The sequence below is a fragment of the Pipistrellus kuhlii genome, unplaced genomic scaffold (assembly GCF_014108245.1).
Source record: "Pipistrellus kuhlii isolate mPipKuh1 unplaced genomic scaffold, mPipKuh1.p scaffold_m20_p_1, whole genome shotgun sequence".
Taxonomy (NCBI): domain Eukaryota; kingdom Metazoa; phylum Chordata; class Mammalia; order Chiroptera; family Vespertilionidae; genus Pipistrellus; species Pipistrellus kuhlii.
Genome location: NW_023425404.1, coordinates 6,572,478 through 6,589,953, shown reverse-complemented (window position 1 = coordinate 6,589,953; position 17,476 = coordinate 6,572,478). Strand labels below are relative to the sequence as shown.

At 45.2% G+C, this 17,476-nt stretch overlaps 1 protein-coding gene and 1 long non-coding RNA gene across 4 annotated transcripts in view; one reads left to right on the top strand and one right to left on the bottom strand.

Moving 5' to 3' along the window:
• The first annotated feature begins 12,990 nt into the window (after positions 1–12,990).
• Positions 12,991–13,749, top strand: LOC123651623. Its single transcript, XR_006740462.1, has 2 exons — positions 12,991–13,563; positions 13,601–13,749. It is a non-coding gene; the product is annotated as an uncharacterized LOC123651623 (long non-coding RNA).
• A 713-nt stretch (positions 13,750–14,462) lies between these two features.
• SEL1L (SEL1L adaptor subunit of ERAD E3 ubiquitin ligase) overlaps positions 14,463–17,476 on the bottom strand; it is a 54,691-nt gene continuing 51,677 nt past the window's right edge. For 2 of the 3 annotated variants that reach the window (XM_036429792.2, XM_036429800.2), the window contains one exon: positions 14,463–15,962. In XM_036429792.2, the coding sequence (XP_036285685.1) occupies positions 15,753–15,962 (210 nt within the window). In that variant the 3' untranslated portion in view covers positions 14,463–15,752. The remainder of the gene's footprint in view (positions 15,963–17,476) is intronic. The other variant, XR_006740452.1, reaches the window with a different exon arrangement.

Sequence of the window (17,476 nt, the reverse complement as noted above, 5' to 3'; positions counted from 1 at the left end):
CTACCCCTCCCTCCACTCCCCCACCCGCACCCCCGCCCGCCCCACCAGGAGCAAGACTCATTTGTTGTCAAAAGCACATTTTGTGGGTAAAAAAAAGACACAGGCCAAAACCGGTTTGGATCAGTGGATAGAGCATTGGCCTTGGGGCTGAAAGGTCCCAGGTTCGATTCCTGTCAAAGGCATGTACCTTGGTTGAAGGCACATCCCCAGTAGGGGGTGTGCAGGAGGCAGCTGATCGATGTTTCTCTCTCATCAATGTTTCTAACTCTCTATCCCTCTTCCTTCCTCCTTGTGAAAAATCAATAAAAAAAAAATTTTTTTAAAGAAAAGGAAAAGAAAGAAAGACACGGTCACTGAGCAGCTCAGAGCCTTGTGAGGAGGCTCAGGAGTGTGGCTTAGATGTGCAGAAGGTTCCCGGGAAGCACAGAGCAAGGAGCAGCTGAGCATACCTGGGCAGAAGTCCTTTACTTTGTGCAGTTACCCCAGCACCCCCTATTCCCTCCTCCCCCTCCCCCCCAAGCTTTCCAGACCTTCGCTCCACAATACCAGCAAGCTCTTCTGGTTGATGTCCTTCCTCTCCTTCCACTGACCGATGTGGTGACATCACGCTCTCCTGACCAGCCGTCAGCTGTGAAGATGGAGGGTGGGCATGCCTGTGTGACAGAGACCACTGGTGGCAGAACTGGGGGTGTAACCAGCTTGGGAAGAGGTCACACCCTGGGAACACAGCGTTGAGAAACTACAGGTGACCTGGTTGGAAGATGCGTTATCTTACCTTGACCAGGTTGCAGTGAGATTCAAATGAGATCAAGCACCAGAGAATCCTTTTAATCTACACAATTACACATATAAATGAGTTATTTCTATTAGTCCACTTGACAGGTAAGGAAACAAAAGGAGAGGAAAGGGAAACAATATCCCAAGATAAAAAGGCCCCATTGGAATGTTGTCGGAAGGCCTGGGGCTGACCCCTAACCCCACTATCCTGGGTCCCTGTCTGAGCCCCGGACCCACCTTTATAAAGTGGGGATAATAAATAATATACTGCCTCAGAGGCTTTGGTGAGCGATGAAGGAGGAGATGGCTATGAAGACCTCAGCACTGTTCTTGGCACATATCAGGCATTTGATAACGAATATTCCCTATTATTATTATTATTATTATTATTATTACTATTATTACTACTACTACTAGTGGCCTGTTCTTCACTGCCATGGGCCAGGATTCCTTCTCTCACTCACCGGTCCCTCAAATAGGACTCCTTGCCTTTTCCTCATTGGTGTAGTTCCCCGGCAAATGTGTCTTCGATGGAAGGCAACCAAAAGTGCAGGGGATGATCTTAAACTCTCACATGGGTGGCAGACAAACATAGAACTGGAGTTCACCCAGGGACTGATGGCCTTCCTCTCGGATGAAAAACATTAGTGGAAGATTGAGGGAGATGAGGAGGGAAAACACACCAAGAACAACAAAGGCCATCTTTCACTGGAGAGAGCGTGGTCCCCTGGGGTGGGAGAAGCGATGAGAGTAGGTTTGGACCTGGGACAGGCTCTGTCCAGATTCTCGATTCCGTCATTCAACAGCTGTTTGGCCTCTGAACCAAAGCACTCGGAGCCTGGTTTTCTCACCCACAAAGTGAGGCTAGTACCAGCAGCCTCCAGGGGAAACTTCAGTGATTACAGGAGATAAGACTACAATGCCTGGCATTTAGAAAATGCTCAATTAATGTTTAAGGGAATGAAAAAGGGCTTTAAAAAAAAAATCAAACAAAAACATTTCTATTGTTGGAGGAATCAGAGGCCCCTGAAAAGCACACACCGCTTACACTTCAGGTCCACCGCTTGTCCTTATCCTCGCCTCATTCCCGGAACCGAGGGAGGGGAGGCCTTCGCCTGGCTTCGCAGGCCCTCAGTCTGAGGCTCATCAGCAAGGCTGACGCCCAGACGCGGGGGACCCGCCCCGCCCTCCCCCCAGGCCTTCTCCTGGCCAGCTGGCACAGAAACACCCCGCATCTGCAGCTTCCATGGCCATCACGAGAACCAGAACCCACTCCCTTTTGTTGTTTTTCTTTTCCTAACGATGGAGCAATCGCATGATTTCCCAGGGAAAACAACGCTGGAATCGGAGAGCGTCTGGATGGAGCTAGGAGAGCTCTCAGGTCTCCACGCCCCAGCCCCCGGATGGAAGCTGGCGGGCGGGGGTGGGGGTGGGGGGGGGGGGGGGGTGGGGGGGGGGATGCGCCCCCCCAGGCTGGCCAGCCGAGCAGGGGTGTTTCAAGATTAAAAACAGTTCGAGCCCTAGCCGGTTTGGCTCAATGGATAGAGCATCAGCCTGTGGACCCAGGTTCGATTCCGGTCAAGGGCATGTGCCTTGGTTGCAGGCACATCACCAGTGGGGGATGTGCAGGAGGCAGCTGATGGATGTTTCTCTCTCATCGATGTTTCTAACTCTATCCCTCTCCCTTTTCCTTCCTCTCTGGGGGGGAAAAAAAAAATCAATAAAATATATGAAAAAACAAACAAACAAACAACAAAAACAGTTGGATTCTAGCAAACCAGGAGCTCACCGCGGCTGAGTGCTGAGGACCAGGCTCCTCGCCGGTGTCTTCAGGACAATCCAAAAGGAGTGTTTATGATCTTCCTCACACTCCAGCGAGGATCACGAGGCTCAGAGAGGTTCCAGGTCTCGGGCGTGCACAGCAGTCAGGGGCTTTGCTAGCATTGCACCCCTCTGCAAGCCCTCCCTCCTCCCCCCAGCCCGTGGGCTTATCTCCCAGCCCCAGCACAGCTTTGCTTCCAAACCCTGGGATCCTGTGAAACACACAATTCTATTCCCTGGGCCCAGGGGGCCTGGGATTCTGCATTTGTATCCAACCTCCAGGGGGCGCTGCCACTCCAGGGACTAATTGCAAGGGTGAGCCTGGTGGTCTTGACCTTGCCTGCACATTGTGATCCGCGGGAAGCTTTCAACTGCTGCCCCCTGAGCCGCATCTAGGGAGTCCGATTGTGCAGGTCTGGTGCGCAGCCCCCACCCTACCCCTCTGCACAAGACTTCTAACGCTCCCCTCCCGGAGACCCAGTGCCGCCAGGCTGAGGCCGCCCTTCTGCAAGGAGGTGGTATCTGCAGGCTCCTGAGGACAGGGACCTGCCTGCACCCCGTCTCCCCACCACAGAGGCATCTATGCTGGGCTCTGAGGTCGCCCTGGCAGAGGCCAGAGGCGCCACCTGTTCCCTTGAAATAGTTCTCAGCTGTGCTGGGTGATCTCACCTTGGCTCACTGGGGCTCCGCTGGGGCCAGGCTGCGATCTGGAAGGCCCTGGGCCCAGGGCATCGGGTCAGGTGGGCCTCGGGCGCCTCCGTGCGATAGGGCAGCGGAGGGAGAGAGAGCAGGGCCTCTCAACACTCGGAAACTGATGGAATTACAAGTTTTCCTCCTCCCTTTACACGATGAACCAACAAACAAGCATCCCGCTGATGGGGTGGCCCAATCTATGAGGAAGGCAGAGTGTGGGTCATTGTGCTGCCTGTTAGGCAAGTTGAGGTCCATCATTTGCCAAGAAGGCCCAGCCAACACACGCAGAGGCAAGACTGGAATCGTGTCTTCATATTCTAAGGTCTATGCTTTCCTTTTTTTTTTCTTCTTTCTTTTTTAATTAATATATTTTATGATTTTTTACAGAGCGGAAGAGAGAGGGATAGAGAGTTAGAAACATCGATGAGAAGAGACACATCCTCCTGCACTCCCCACTGGGGATGTGCCTGCAACCAAGGTACATGCCCTTGTCGGGAATTGAACCTGGGACCCTTGAGTCCGCAGGCCAACGCTGTATCCACTGAGCCAAACCGGTTAGGGCCTATGCTTTTCTTTTATCCCCCAGATCTCTCCAGGACAGGTATTCAGGGAGATGTGTCAGCAAAGTAAGTTAATTGTTAGAAGACACATGCTCACGCTAATTGTGGCCTATAGCAGCGTTTTTCAGATGTTGCCTGGTGTGCCGTAGGTGCAGACAAGACAAGAATTTTATAATTTTTCACTATTTTGTTTACTTAATATTTCATAATAAAGTAATTATAAAATACTTTCTTTGTGTTTATTTGATTCCTATTCAAGAGAATTACTTTATATATAGTCAATATAGGCACAGAGTTAAATTTTTAAACATTTTCTAATGGTGGTGTGCCTCGTGATTTTTTTCATGAAACAAGTGTGCCTTTGCCCAAAAAAGGTTGAAAAACACTGGCCTATAGACTCCTGGTTTAAAACATGTCCGCTAGCTCCCCCTGGTGGACATTAAAGTTATTGCAACCCTCTGGTAAATGCATTTGGGGCCTTCCTAGGTCATTAACTGAGTATATGAAAATTATGGCAATTATTACATAGATATCTTTGGAATGAAAAAAAAAATTGGGTCCTAGGGAGAAAGAGCTGATTTTTAAAAATATTTTCATTGACTTTTAGACAGACACACTGACAACCAACAACTAATTTGATAAAAACTGTCTTTTAGAAATATTATACTGCGGCCATAGCTGGTTTGGCTCAGTGGATAGAGCATTGGCCTGCAGACTGAAGGGTCCCAGGTTCTATTCCTTTAAAGGGCACATGCCTGGGTTGCGGGCTTGATCCCCATTAGGGGACGTGCAGGAGACAGTTGATCAACGAGCCTCTCTCATCATTGATGTTTCCATCTTTCTTTCTCTCTCCCTTCCTCTCTGAAATCAATAAAGATATATATATATATATATATATATATATATATATATATATATATGTATATGTATATGTATATATGTATATATTAAAAATGTTATACTGCAATGTGGTCATCTCTAAGGGTATTGGGCACCAGCAAGAGCTGTTAGGTGAGGACACAGAGGGACCCATTGGGAAGAAAGTGAAACGGCTTCCTGCTGGTGCCCCTTCAGGCTGGAGGACTAGAGGTTCAGCCTCCGGGGGCTGGAGCCCCATGTCACCGCCCTGTTACTCATTCACCACGACAGCAGCAGGCTGACTGCTGGCCCGGGCCCTCCACCACCCAGGAGAGCCCCGTGCTGCGTACCCACCACAACCCCCGCTGAGCCCAGCTCCTCAGAAGGAAGGGCCACGTCCCATCTTCCCCCACAGATCCTCAGGTTGCACCCCCATTCTTCTTTTTTTTTAAAATATATTTTATTGATTTTTTACAGAGAGGAAGGGAGAGAGATAGAGAGCTAGAAATGTCGATGAGAGAGAAACATCGACCAGTTGCCTCTTGCACACCCCCTACTGGGGATATGCCCGCAACCAATGTACATGCCCTTGAACCCGGGACCTTTCTGTCCGCAGACTGATGCTCTACCACTGAGCCAAACCGGTTTCGGCTGCACCCCCATTCTTGGCCAGGCTACATCAACCAGGGGGAGCTCTGGGCCCTTCCACCAACGCTAAGGTGGCAGCACTGAGTTGTTTTAAAAATCATATTTGAAGCTTTAAAAAAAAATTAAATGATGCTGAATTCAAGGTGAAATACCAACAATACGCCGAGACCGGTTTGGCTCAATGGATAGAGCGTCGGCTTGGGGACTAAAGGGACCCGGGTTCGATTCCGGTCAAGGGCATGTGCCTTGGTTGCGGGCATATCCCCAGTAGGGGGTGTGCAAGAGGCAGCTGATTGATGACTCTCTCTCATCGATGTTTCTAGCTTTCTATCTCTCTCCCTTCCTCTCTGTACAAAATCAATAAAATATATTTTTTTTAAAAAAAAGAAAGAAATACCAACAATACCAACAACACAATGATGCCACCAGTGTGGCCATGGGAGATGGGACCTCTCCATATTTGCAGTGCTTCTGGAGCCTGTGAAAAGCATGCGATGATCCTCCATGTGTTTTGGAGGGTTTTGGTTCATGTTTCTATGCAATGAACCAAATAGAATGTTAATCGTCACCAAATGCCCTGGCAGTGGGTTTTGGACAGAAGCTACAGCCAATCAGTGATTCTCTTTCATCATTGACGTTTCCATCTCTACTGCTTCCTTCCTCTTTGAAATCAATAAAAAATATATTTTTTAAAAAGAGTGAAACTACTGCTGAGTCCATGAGAGTAGCACTGATATAGATGCAGTGTAGATGTTGATTTTTAACTTTTAAAAAATATCATTCCCTTAAGGAGCCTTTCATGTTTCCGCCTTCATATTCTACTTTTCCTCTCTGCTCCCCATAAATCAGGGAACATCCAGACTGAGGGCCTGAGAAGTCATTTGACCTGGCCCTGCCAAGGCATTCGGGGTGAGTTGATTAAATGTTTGACCAAATAGAGCAGGCTAATTTTTAAATTGATAATTTTGTATGGCCCAAGAATGATGTTATAACTCTCCAAATGGCCCTTGGCAGAAAAAGGTTTCTAATCCCTGTCATAATAAAAATTTGATACCACACATATATTGATTATCTGTTTGTGTACTGTGGTCCTTTGGAGGACGACAAACCACTGCACTATCTAAGACTTTTTTCACATACTCCCCACCCCCAACCAAGAATCCGTTTTCTGATTCAATAGACATGTTACCCCCATTGAGAATGCATGGTGGTGACTGTGTTCATTTTCTAGGAGTATTTCAACCAAGTACCACAATCTTGGTGACTTCAAACAACAGGAATCGATTCTCTCTCAGTTCTGGGGCCAGAGGTCCACAGTCACCATGGGGAGGAGGGATGAGTTGGGGAGAGATTCCTTCCTGCTTCTTCCAGCTGCTGGTGGCTCAGGGCCTTGGTGGGCAGTGGCTGCGTCCCTCCAGTATCTCTGCCTCTGTCTTTGTTGAGACTCTTTCCCTCTTCTGTGTCATTTCTCCCTCTGCCTTTAAGGACACCTGTCACTAGATATTGGACCTACTCCAATGCTTCAGAATAGCTCACTCCAGATGCTTAGCTTTTCCCCTTTAGTAAGGCAACATTTAAAGAATCCCCTTAGGTTTTTTTTTCTCAAAAGTCTTATCTAGTAAATATTACTATTAAAAATGGACAACTAAGTTTTCAACTTGCTTTCTTAGGATTTTGTGACAGGGAGATACACGAATTAAAAGATGAACATGTCTTGTTGGGAGCCACCACTGAACTCACTACAATGATTAACATCTGTGGGTGGCAGAGGACATGGCACTTCGGGCGCGTTCAGGGTGGTATGGCAGTAGACCAAGGCCAAGATTCTAACAGTTTCTCGACTTGACTGTGATCTTTCCTCCGAGATAGCCTTTGGCGCCCTCTAGTGGAACTTGTGGTAACACACAGTCTTAATTTTCAGGGGGGAAAAACAAAACATGATTCTGCAGGTTTAAAGTGATTAGCGATTAAACAACAACAACAAAAGGAACTTAGAGCGTCTCTATTATATAACCCAGTTACATAATACTTACTGTCCACCCTTGAGAGAAACGATGCTGGTCAGAGTATTAATAAAAGGAGACCTAATGCCTGCCTGTGGGTTCCAATCCTCCTCTCTGCTGCTTGCCCCTGTGTAGGAACAAACGCAGTCCAGGGAGGCCACCTGGGGGAGGGAAGTAGAATAAAGGTAATCATGGATCTCCCTGCCACAGAATCCCAAGAAGCAAGAGATATTTAAAACTTCTTAGTTATCAGTTTTGGTTTTAAAAAAAAAATACTTTTATTGATTTTGGAGGAGGGAGAGAGAGAAAACATCAATGATAAGAAAGAATAATTGACCGGTTGCCTTCTGCATGCCCCCCTGGGGATCCAGTCCACAACCCAGACATGTGCCCTGACCGGGAATTGAACCGTGACCTCTTGGTTCAATGATTGTCACTGAATCACTGAGCCACGCCAGCTGGGCAGTTGTCAGTTTTTAATAGTAATATTTACTCAGTAAGACTTTTGGAAAAAACCAACATGAATTCTGTAACTATGTTCATCATTATGCTCCCATGACAGCATCAGTCCACTGGATGAAAAAAGATGTGTGGAAAGTCCCACTCCCCAGATACTGAGCCAGCCGCCCCTCCTGGTCCGTTTGCTGTCCAGTGAACCCTGACCCCCGTCAGAGAGAGTCCCCCTCTTTCCTGGCACAGGGGCTACCGCCTAATAAGCCTCCGGGCAGTGCTGAGTGCAACAGCCACTCAGAGGTTGTCTTGGTTTCTTTTCAGCAGCGACTCGTATGCTAATGTTTCCTGCTTTTCAGATCGCAGAGGGCTTTGTCGATGGCAGGGGCCTCTCTTTCTGGGTTGCAGCTGCCCCCTCACAGGGGTGGGAATTGTCCATCCAGGGCCCTCCATCGGCCTTAAAAGCAACTGCCAGGAGCACTCACTTGCCTCTCTCCCCTCTCCCCCACCTCCCAGCCGTTTTCCCACGGGGATTTCTCCTGACTGTGTGGGAAGAAGGTGGGGAAAGGCTGAGAGGAGGAAATCTCACCGTATGTGGGAAATTACACAATAATAAGCTGTTCCAGCACATCTGTGTTTAAGTAGGTTTTCTCAAAAGCTGACTCCGGGTCTTAATTGTCTTTTATATATTTCTAAGTCCACCCAAGAACGCAAACTTTAAAGGAATTGATTTGTGTGGCAGGCACCCTAGCCGTTCTGGGCACACACTGGCAAACAACAGACATGATGTCTGTCCTCAAAGGATTTACCAACAAGGAAACCAAGATGAAGCAAATATTGTGAGCAATCGAGGATAAGAAGTGCCGTCAAGGAAAAATACAGCGGGGAGCATAGCAGGTGGACTTGATCTAATGAGGGGCTAAGCAAGTCCGAGCAGGGACTGGAGGAGGACAGTGGGCCTGGCCAAAGGGGACAGAAAATCGATGCCCCAGATGTCTTCATGAGATGTATTCACCTTTTCCGTTACTTCAGCCATTTCAGGAAAACAGATGTGGGAGGTCTAGGGTCAAATTTGTAGACAATTTGTGTTGCTAGCTAGCATTTGGAGGTCTTAAACAGTGAAATCAGGAGACTGTCCTGGAGGCCCTTGCTAAAAGCAATCCTCCTTGTGGCTGGTCCACGTCACCCTCACGTGTACCCACAATTAACAGCAAGAGTTATATTCAGAGAGGAGTCATCTAGAAGCAAATCAAAGACTGAGGATTTCCATAAGGAACGGACTATTTATTCACTCCCAAGGTCGCAGATGCTACAAATAGTGTGCCAAAAAAGATAACAGAGAACTGCAGACTGGAAAAACTCTTAACTGGTGACAAAGGGGACAAGACCAGCTAGATCAGCGGTGGGCAAACCGTGGCTTGAAAGCCACAAGCGGCTCTTGGCCCTCTGAGTGCGGCTCTTCCACAAAATACCATGGCCTGGGCGAGTCTATTTTGAAGAAATGGCGTTAGAAGAAGTTTAAGTTTAAAAAATGTGGCTCTTGCCGGCACTGGTTTGGCTCAGTGGATAGAGCGTCGGCCTGCGGACTGAAAGGTCCCAGGTTCGATTCCGGTCAAGGGCATGTACCTTGGTTGTGGGCACATCCCCAGTAGGGGGTGTGCAAGAGGCAGCTGGTCGATGATTCTCTCTCATCGACGTTTCTAACTCTCTATCCCTCTCTCTTCCTTTCTGTGAAAAATCAATAAAATGTATTTTAAAAATGTGGCTCTCAAAATAAATTCAGCCATTGTACTGTTGATATTTGGCTCTGTTGACTGAGTTCGCCAACCACTGAGCTAGATGATTCCTTCTTCCCCTCCTCCCTTGTACCACCAGGATTAGTTTCTACCAATTTCAAAAGATTTCATTCAGAGCAAGCAAACCAATCTCTCAAATTTCCCTAAGAAAAAACAAATCACAGGCAGGGTGTGGGGAAACCCAGAGGGGCCAATTCTGAAACTCACAGCTGTGCTTTCACATCTTGATATAACTGTTGCCAAGAACGGCAGTTTCTGTTGTTCACCTTTAAATCTTGAGTCATGCAAAACTCAATGACTCAACCTTTATTTTCAAAGTTAGAATCCCTGTTTAGGAGACTTGAATCTCTTAGGTAATACTTATAAGACTTAGGAGAAATTCCTTTAAATTCTGGCAGGCTAATTAATCGAGTTCTATTCGAGGCAGAGAGAAACTGGATTGAGTAACAACTGAACATATTTATATGAATTTCTAAGCCAAGTAACTGGCTACATTCTACTCAATTACATGAGAGAAAATTACGTAGGATTTAATACACAATTTGGCATTAACACTAGGTCATGTTTAAAAGAAGTTAATCCAGACCAATATATATATATATATATATATATAAAATATATATATATATATATATATATTTGGCTACCAGGAATGTCAGAGTTTTGCTCAAAATGTGATACTAACAAAAAAATTACAAGGTTAGTAGAAATTTTGGGATCCAAGAATAAGCCTGTGTAAGCTGATGGCTTCCACATAGTGGCAGAAATGACACGGGGAGAAATATACAAGGCCCATCACTGCTGCACTTCCTTTTGAACTGGAAGATTCTAAAGCTTGTTCTATTTTTACTTGACTATTCAAGTATTTGATAAATAACCAGAAAGCAAGAAAAATCTGCCGTCCCTTTCCCCCAATTTCTACTACAGAATTACTTCTAATGTTTTACTTGAATATATCTATATATTTGCTGTAACATAGAATAAGCAAATTTTAAGGCTAGTATAACCAAAGTTAGTGTTATAAAAAGTTAAAGGCTGTTTCTCATCAAGTCACATCCAATGACGACAGAGGACTCATTTTGATGACTTGTCAGAAAGGGGCTCAGTGGTAAATAGGCATCACACCCAATTGTGGTTGAAGGAGCCAACTGCGCATGCCAAGGCTCTGACTCCCCCAACGCTTTTATTTTCGCCAAGGTCAGTCACGGACATCTGGGGTGGCTGGTTGTACTCCCAGTAGAATCTGAGATCGAATTTCTCATTTGCTGCAGTCTGCATCATCAGACTTCTTAGCCAATAATCAGATGCTTCAAAGCAGGAACATTTTATATAGCTCAATTTCCTTTTCGAATTGGCGTCTTCTAGGAAGTGAGGGTCAGATTGGTCAGCCTATTTCTGCTGTGCCTTTTGTGTGTCAGGTTCACTCCTGCTTTAATACTGTATTTTTCGTTTTACCCTTAGATCAGATGGCTTGTTTTACATAAATTTTATCTTTGTATGGTCTGCAGCTTTGTAAGCCCTCTGAAAACTTTCTGAGACAAGGTCATGCATAAAGAAACTTGAGATACTTTTTCCTGTCATCAGGATTAAAGCTTATTATGTATTTGGCTAGGGGGAAAAATGGTAACATTTCCTAGCAAATTCATAGTCTCCTCTAGGTAAGAGTTAACTTATAGAAACCTGAATTTCAGGAGTTGAAAGGGAAGATGGATGCAAACTTCCCCAAATAAATGTTCCCAGAGGCTTCTGAAATTGCAAAAAAGATTCATTAGAAATGCCAAGACTGGTTTGGGTCAATGGATGGAGCATCGGCTTGGGGACTAAAGGGTCCCGGGTTCGATTCCGGTCAAGGGCATGTACCTTGGTTGCGGGCATATCCCCGGTGGGGGGTGTGCAGGAGGCAGCTGATTGATGACTCTCTCATCGATATTTCTGATTCTCTATCTCTCTCCCTTCCTCTCTGTACAAAATCAATAAAATATATTAAAAAAAAGGAAAGAAAAAAAGAAATGGAACCACTGGTGTTTAAAGCACAGGCCGCCAGGGAAGGTGCTGAGTTGGGGCACATTCCAGCACACAGGATAACCAGGTGGGATCTTTATTTCACAAGGTTCAAGGTACAGTACAAAACGAATCTGTACATCTCTCTATTAACAGGATTTGTTTACACAGTTATATTACACGTCACCAGCCTTTATACTGTATTTAATTAAATACAAAATAAATTTACAAAAAAGAGAGTCTGCCATGGTGTTCCTTCCGATGCCAGCTTACCGTCTTTCAAAGCTTCTCCTCAATTATTGATAGTGGTTGCACCTTGATCGTTTCAACATTGATTTCTTGTTATAAATCAGAGAATAGTGTCAGCTTGCGTGTCATTCCAAATAGAAAATACAGCACACGCGCGCGCGATGACTCTTTGCACATGCCCAAGATGTCCCTTTCATGCACACAAAATCAGATCTTTACTTGTGCAGACAGTCACTTTAAAACACAAATCTCTTTTTACGTGGGCTATTTTATATTTTCTTGAAATACCAAGTGGAAGGAGAAATTTAGCTACTTTGCAATGACTGCTCCACATTAAAAATCAGGGAGTGTCTCAATTTCTGGTCTTCAGAAATTTTATATTTTCACTTATATTTGTGAGCAATGACTGATATAAATACCTTCATGAAAATAGAAATTTCTTTCGCTTTATTTCTGGCACACCTCTAGTCCTAATATTGTGCAACATGTATGACACTCACTTTGAAAACAAATATGAGATGTCACTGGGGCAAACGGAGCCCATGCTGCCCTCCCTGGCAGGTAAAGGGTCTGTGTTACCGGAAGCATTTTATTTGGAAATGTGCGTGTGAAATGCCAGTCCAGACCTCTGGACAGGAAGTGTTCTATAGATGTAGCCAGACATAATACACATGCCACACACACACACCAAGAGTTGTGGCCTTCATTTGTAGGTTTGCATGCATACCTCCAACACACTGGTTTGAAGAACAAACATGAGGAGCAAAGGGGAGCAAAAAATTAAAAAAATAGATATGAAATACTTAAGTTTTCTGGAGGCAACAGTAGCCCTTTAATTAAATAAAGCATCAGATCATCACCAGTTCACAAGTAAAAGCTTCTACAGCTTCCCAATGGCATGAAGACCAGACAGCTCAGCAGTAAAACCCTCGCAAATTAACCTTATGTGTACACGGGTAACACACCGTCGTGAGGATTAAGAGTAATACAAGTTAATGTCATTTAAGTGTTAAAGAATGAACCTTGAAAAAGGAGTTTTGAATTTTTTTTCTGTGCCTTTGAATAGTAACCCCCCCCCCCCAAAAAAAATAAGCCTCATTCAGAAAACAGAAACCAAGGCTCCAAACACAAAAAGAAGAAAAAAAAAGAAACCCAAACATCAATGCTACCTTTGCAACATAAAAATGGAAGCGAAGGGCTAATGTGGAGACTCTGAAACAGTGGAGTGAGCAACCACCAAACGCACCAGCGAGAGTGCCCCAAGTAGAGACAGACTAGGAGATGGGACGGGGTGATGGGCTCCCATGGAGAAATGAAGCCCCGCTCTACCTACTAACTCTAAATGCTACCATTAAAACTCCCGAGTCCCGGAGTTAGTTTAATGTCACTGACATTAACGAGCTTTAGTTACTGTCATCTTATTCAAATGGATGCCATTTGATTAGGTTAAGTATTGAGCATTATTTTAGGAGAAACACCAGTTCCTTGAGAAGGAGCAGAGTATTTTGAGACAGTCAAAAGGCCTGAAGTCATAGGAACTAGGTTATTTTAAGAATACCGTTCGAATTTGCAGCAGCAAAAAGACGCAGGGTAAACAGGAAGTGGAAAAGGCCAAGAAAGTGGTATTTGGATTATCTATAATAATAAAAGCGTAATATGCTAATTAGACCAGACAAGGATGTAGCCGGGGCTGCGAGGGAAGCCCAGGTCCCAAGGGCCTGGTGGCGGCTGGAGGGAAGCCCAGGTCCTGGGTCCCGGGTGCCAGAGGGAAGCGGTGCCAGCAGCTGGGGAAAAGAAGGCCTACTCTTGCACGAACTTTGTGCACTGGCCTCTAGTTACTAATAAAAAGGACACGGCGAGTGGCAAACTGGTAGGAAGCCTGTTACTGCATGAGAACAGACTGCCCTTCTCATCTAGCTTTGGTAGTGCACACTGTTATAGGACATGTTTTTTCCAAGCATTGGAGGGTGGGGGGTGGGGGAGAGACACACACACAGAGAGAGAGAGAGAGAGAGAGAGAGAGAGAGAGAGAGGGGGGGGGGGGGGAAAGTAGGCGGGTAGTAGAGGGGAAAAAGAGGAAGTTAAACTTGAAATGAAGTGTGGCTGATAGTGATTCTGAAGGGTGGGGACAGAGGCAGGTAGGACACCCCCATATTCTATCCACTGCTCTCAAATCACCAAATGTAAGAGATCAAACAAGACATAATATTCACAAGAGCTACCCAGAGTGGCATTACACTTTTTGAGAGTAACCGTTCTGCCTTTCAGATGCACTTTCAGACACAGGGTTCTCACTGTGATCCCCTCTTCAGACTTGAAGGTGATTATCTTGGAAGAGAGTTTGCTTACCAGGTATCTCATAAAATCTAAGCAAAAAAGCATACATCTTCACATTTAAAGCCCTCATGTTCATGACTGGCTAATGCAATCTGGTTCTAAATGCAACCCCTACTTCAGGAACCAGTCTTACAACTACAATAATAAACTCTTCAAGTTTCCCGGCAGGTGAGGGGTTGGGGAGAGAGAGTATACAGGTTAAGAAAATAGACTGAGGTCAGTAGGCCTACAAAGCCTGCTCAGGTGCAAACGCAGTCTCAGACAATAGGAAGAAATACAAACTCTGTTTAATTTTTTCATTTGCAAGATATGTGAAGTTCGTACGTAAGTTTTCTTCACGGTTGTTTTCCATACAGTTTAATCAGACAATTCTCAAGTGGAATAGCCTTATTTTTCTAGTGTTCACAGTGGGAGGGTGGTGAACAGGACAGCTGAGCAAGTGGCTTTCTACTGTCACATAAAACTGCAAAAATAAAAATCCACCTGAACAGTGTGAACAGGCTTTGGCTGTCCTCACCCACTGAGCTTCATGCATCCTAGATCCCGACTCACTCAGCCTTAGTATTATAATGGTAGTCACCATACGCCGTACCTTTTGCAATTATATTTCATACTTAAGAGAATTCAGGAGGGTGATCTGCTCCTTTTGCAATAGAAATGCAAACTGAGTCAGTCCTGGGAGCTACTGGGTCAGCTTTTGGGGAAGGAAGTCTATTCTATGGCCTTAGCACCCCATGCAGGGTTCTATAATATTGCTTTCTAATTTCTCCCACTTAGTCCATCCTCTGGCTTCCAGATCAAGGCTCTGCGTACTTAAAACAAGCAAACTGCATTAAGTAGGTGGGGCAAATGCATGTGTTAGCTCAAGGAATCAGTTCCTAAGGTTTTATAGATATTCCATTCCAAAGAAATGAAGTTCACACACAACGCTAGCAAGGCCTTTCAGTCTCTGAAGGAGAGAAGTGTGGTATAAAATATGACCATCACCAGCAGTCAGAAACCTCCCTTCCTTCCCTTTAAAAGTAACAAATGTGCTGAATACATGTACTTGCATGTGGATTGGCAAAGTTTCTGAAGCCTTTTTTTTTTTTTTTTTTTTTTTTTTTTTAACGTTAAAGGCAAGTTCTACTTCCAAACTTTCAAACATGTTATGGTTCAACTTGCGAGTAACTGGGTTTTCCTTTTCGCACATCAGTTTTTAGTGTCGATGCACAAGACCGTGAAGATGGTTGATTGGAGAACTTATGCACACTGAGAGAATGACCAAAAGGACCCAAGAGAGCTGGATACAGTAGACATTACGTTGAGTGTCTCACGTGTTTCCAGAACAAACAAGAAAAGGAAAGCCACTGAGAGTTGTTATTCCAAACGGCACTGAAATTCAACTCAGTTTAGGTAAGAGTTTCTTATCCCTGAAAATAAAGGCATCGATTCTAAGCAGCTTTAGGAATTCAATGCTTCCTGTGCCTCTTCCAGCAAGTGGCCACGGAGCCTGAGTCCCAGACCGAACGCAGGTGTTCTCCGCAGACGATTCCCTTGGTTGTCACTGATCCAGGCTGTTACTGCGGCGGCTGCTGCTCCGGTGGTGCCTCCTGCTGGGGTGGTGCTGGCCGTGGCACGGGAGGCCTGGGGACGGGCATGTCTTGGTGCTGCCTCTGCCTGTAGGCTATGACTGTTCCCAGCAGCAACGCGATGATGGTCATGAGGTAAAGGTCCCACTCAGGTCCCAGAAGCTGGTCCATATCAACTTGGGTAAATACATCTCGAATCTTAACGGGAATAGAAAAATCATCATATTCACTAACATGTCAGAGAAGAAATCAGGAACATACCATCACCAATTAGAGATAAATACAGAACTTATTAAAATAATTGGTTTTAGGGACATCTGTCAGTGTCTTTATTTTAAAAAGGGTTTAAAAAGCCTTAAACTGAAACTCAAAAAACAATGTGTCTCAGGAACAGCTATTATTTCCTAACAGTTGACTATGTGAAGCGTCTGGGAGGGTTTCCTTCCATCAGCAACCTAATGCACTCATTCCCAACAATTTCCCCCAGAAAATATCTGAGATGGGCACTGGGGGAGAGGGAGGGTCCGGGACAACTGTCAGTCTCAGGGCACCGGGAGCCCATATGCAGTCAGGGCACAGTGGCTAAGAAGCTCTGCTCTAGTGACGCGGGGCTATGTTATCACTTCTCTCAGGTAACTGAAGACAGAGTCCAAATGTTTCATAGAGGAATGCCTAGTGCTTTCTGGTCAGGATTTAAGTAAATATATAACACCTGAATTTGAACTTAAAAGTCATGGTTTTAGTCTATGATAAATACAGGATATAAATATATATTTAGAGAGCGAGTGAGGAAGGAAGAGGGATAGAGAGATAGAAACATTGATGAGAGAAACAGCAAAAATCAGCGCTCCTGCATGCCCCCTACTGGGGATCAAGCCCGCAACCCAGGCACGTGCCCTGACTGGAATCGAACCATGCCCTCCATGTTCGACTGCTGAACCACACTGGCTGTGCTAGTCTATGATATTTTAATTGTCCTATGTTACTTAAGTGATTCCTCTTATTTTCTGACTGCCATTTATTCACAAAGAAAGTAGAGATGGGTATAACCCTTGTGTTTAAATAACATCACATTTTAAAGGTCTCCCTCTCTATACATAAAAGGTTAATATGCAAAGTGTCCCCTCAGGAGTTCGACTGCTCACCATGGCGTGCGCTGACCACCAGGGGGCAGTGCGGAATGAAGGAAGGCCCCACCCGGCAGCCAAAAGGCCCCAATAGGCCCTAATCACTGGCCAGGACTAGGGACCCTACCTGTGCACCAATTTCGTGCACCGGGACTCTAGTAATATATATTTGCCAGTACAGGTACCATGTTTTTTTGAAAAGATTACAAGAAACTATTAACTGTGTTTCCTGAGGAGGGAATGGAGATGGGAGATTTTGTGTTTATCTTACTATTTCAACTTTCTTGCCATGAATACTTACTACTTTTAAAAAATGTATTTTTACTGATTTCAGAGAAGAAGGGAGAGGGAGAGAAAGAAACATCAATGATAAGAAAGAATCACTGATTGGCTGACTTCTGCATGCCCCCTACTGGGTACATACCTGCAACCCGGACATGTACCCTGACCAGAAATTGAACCATGACCTCCTGGTTAATAGGTTGACACTCAACCTCTGAGCCACACCGGCAGAGTATTAGTTTTTTGTTGTTGTTTTTTTGTTTTGTTTTGTTTTGTTTTTAAGGCAGAATATCTACATGGTAG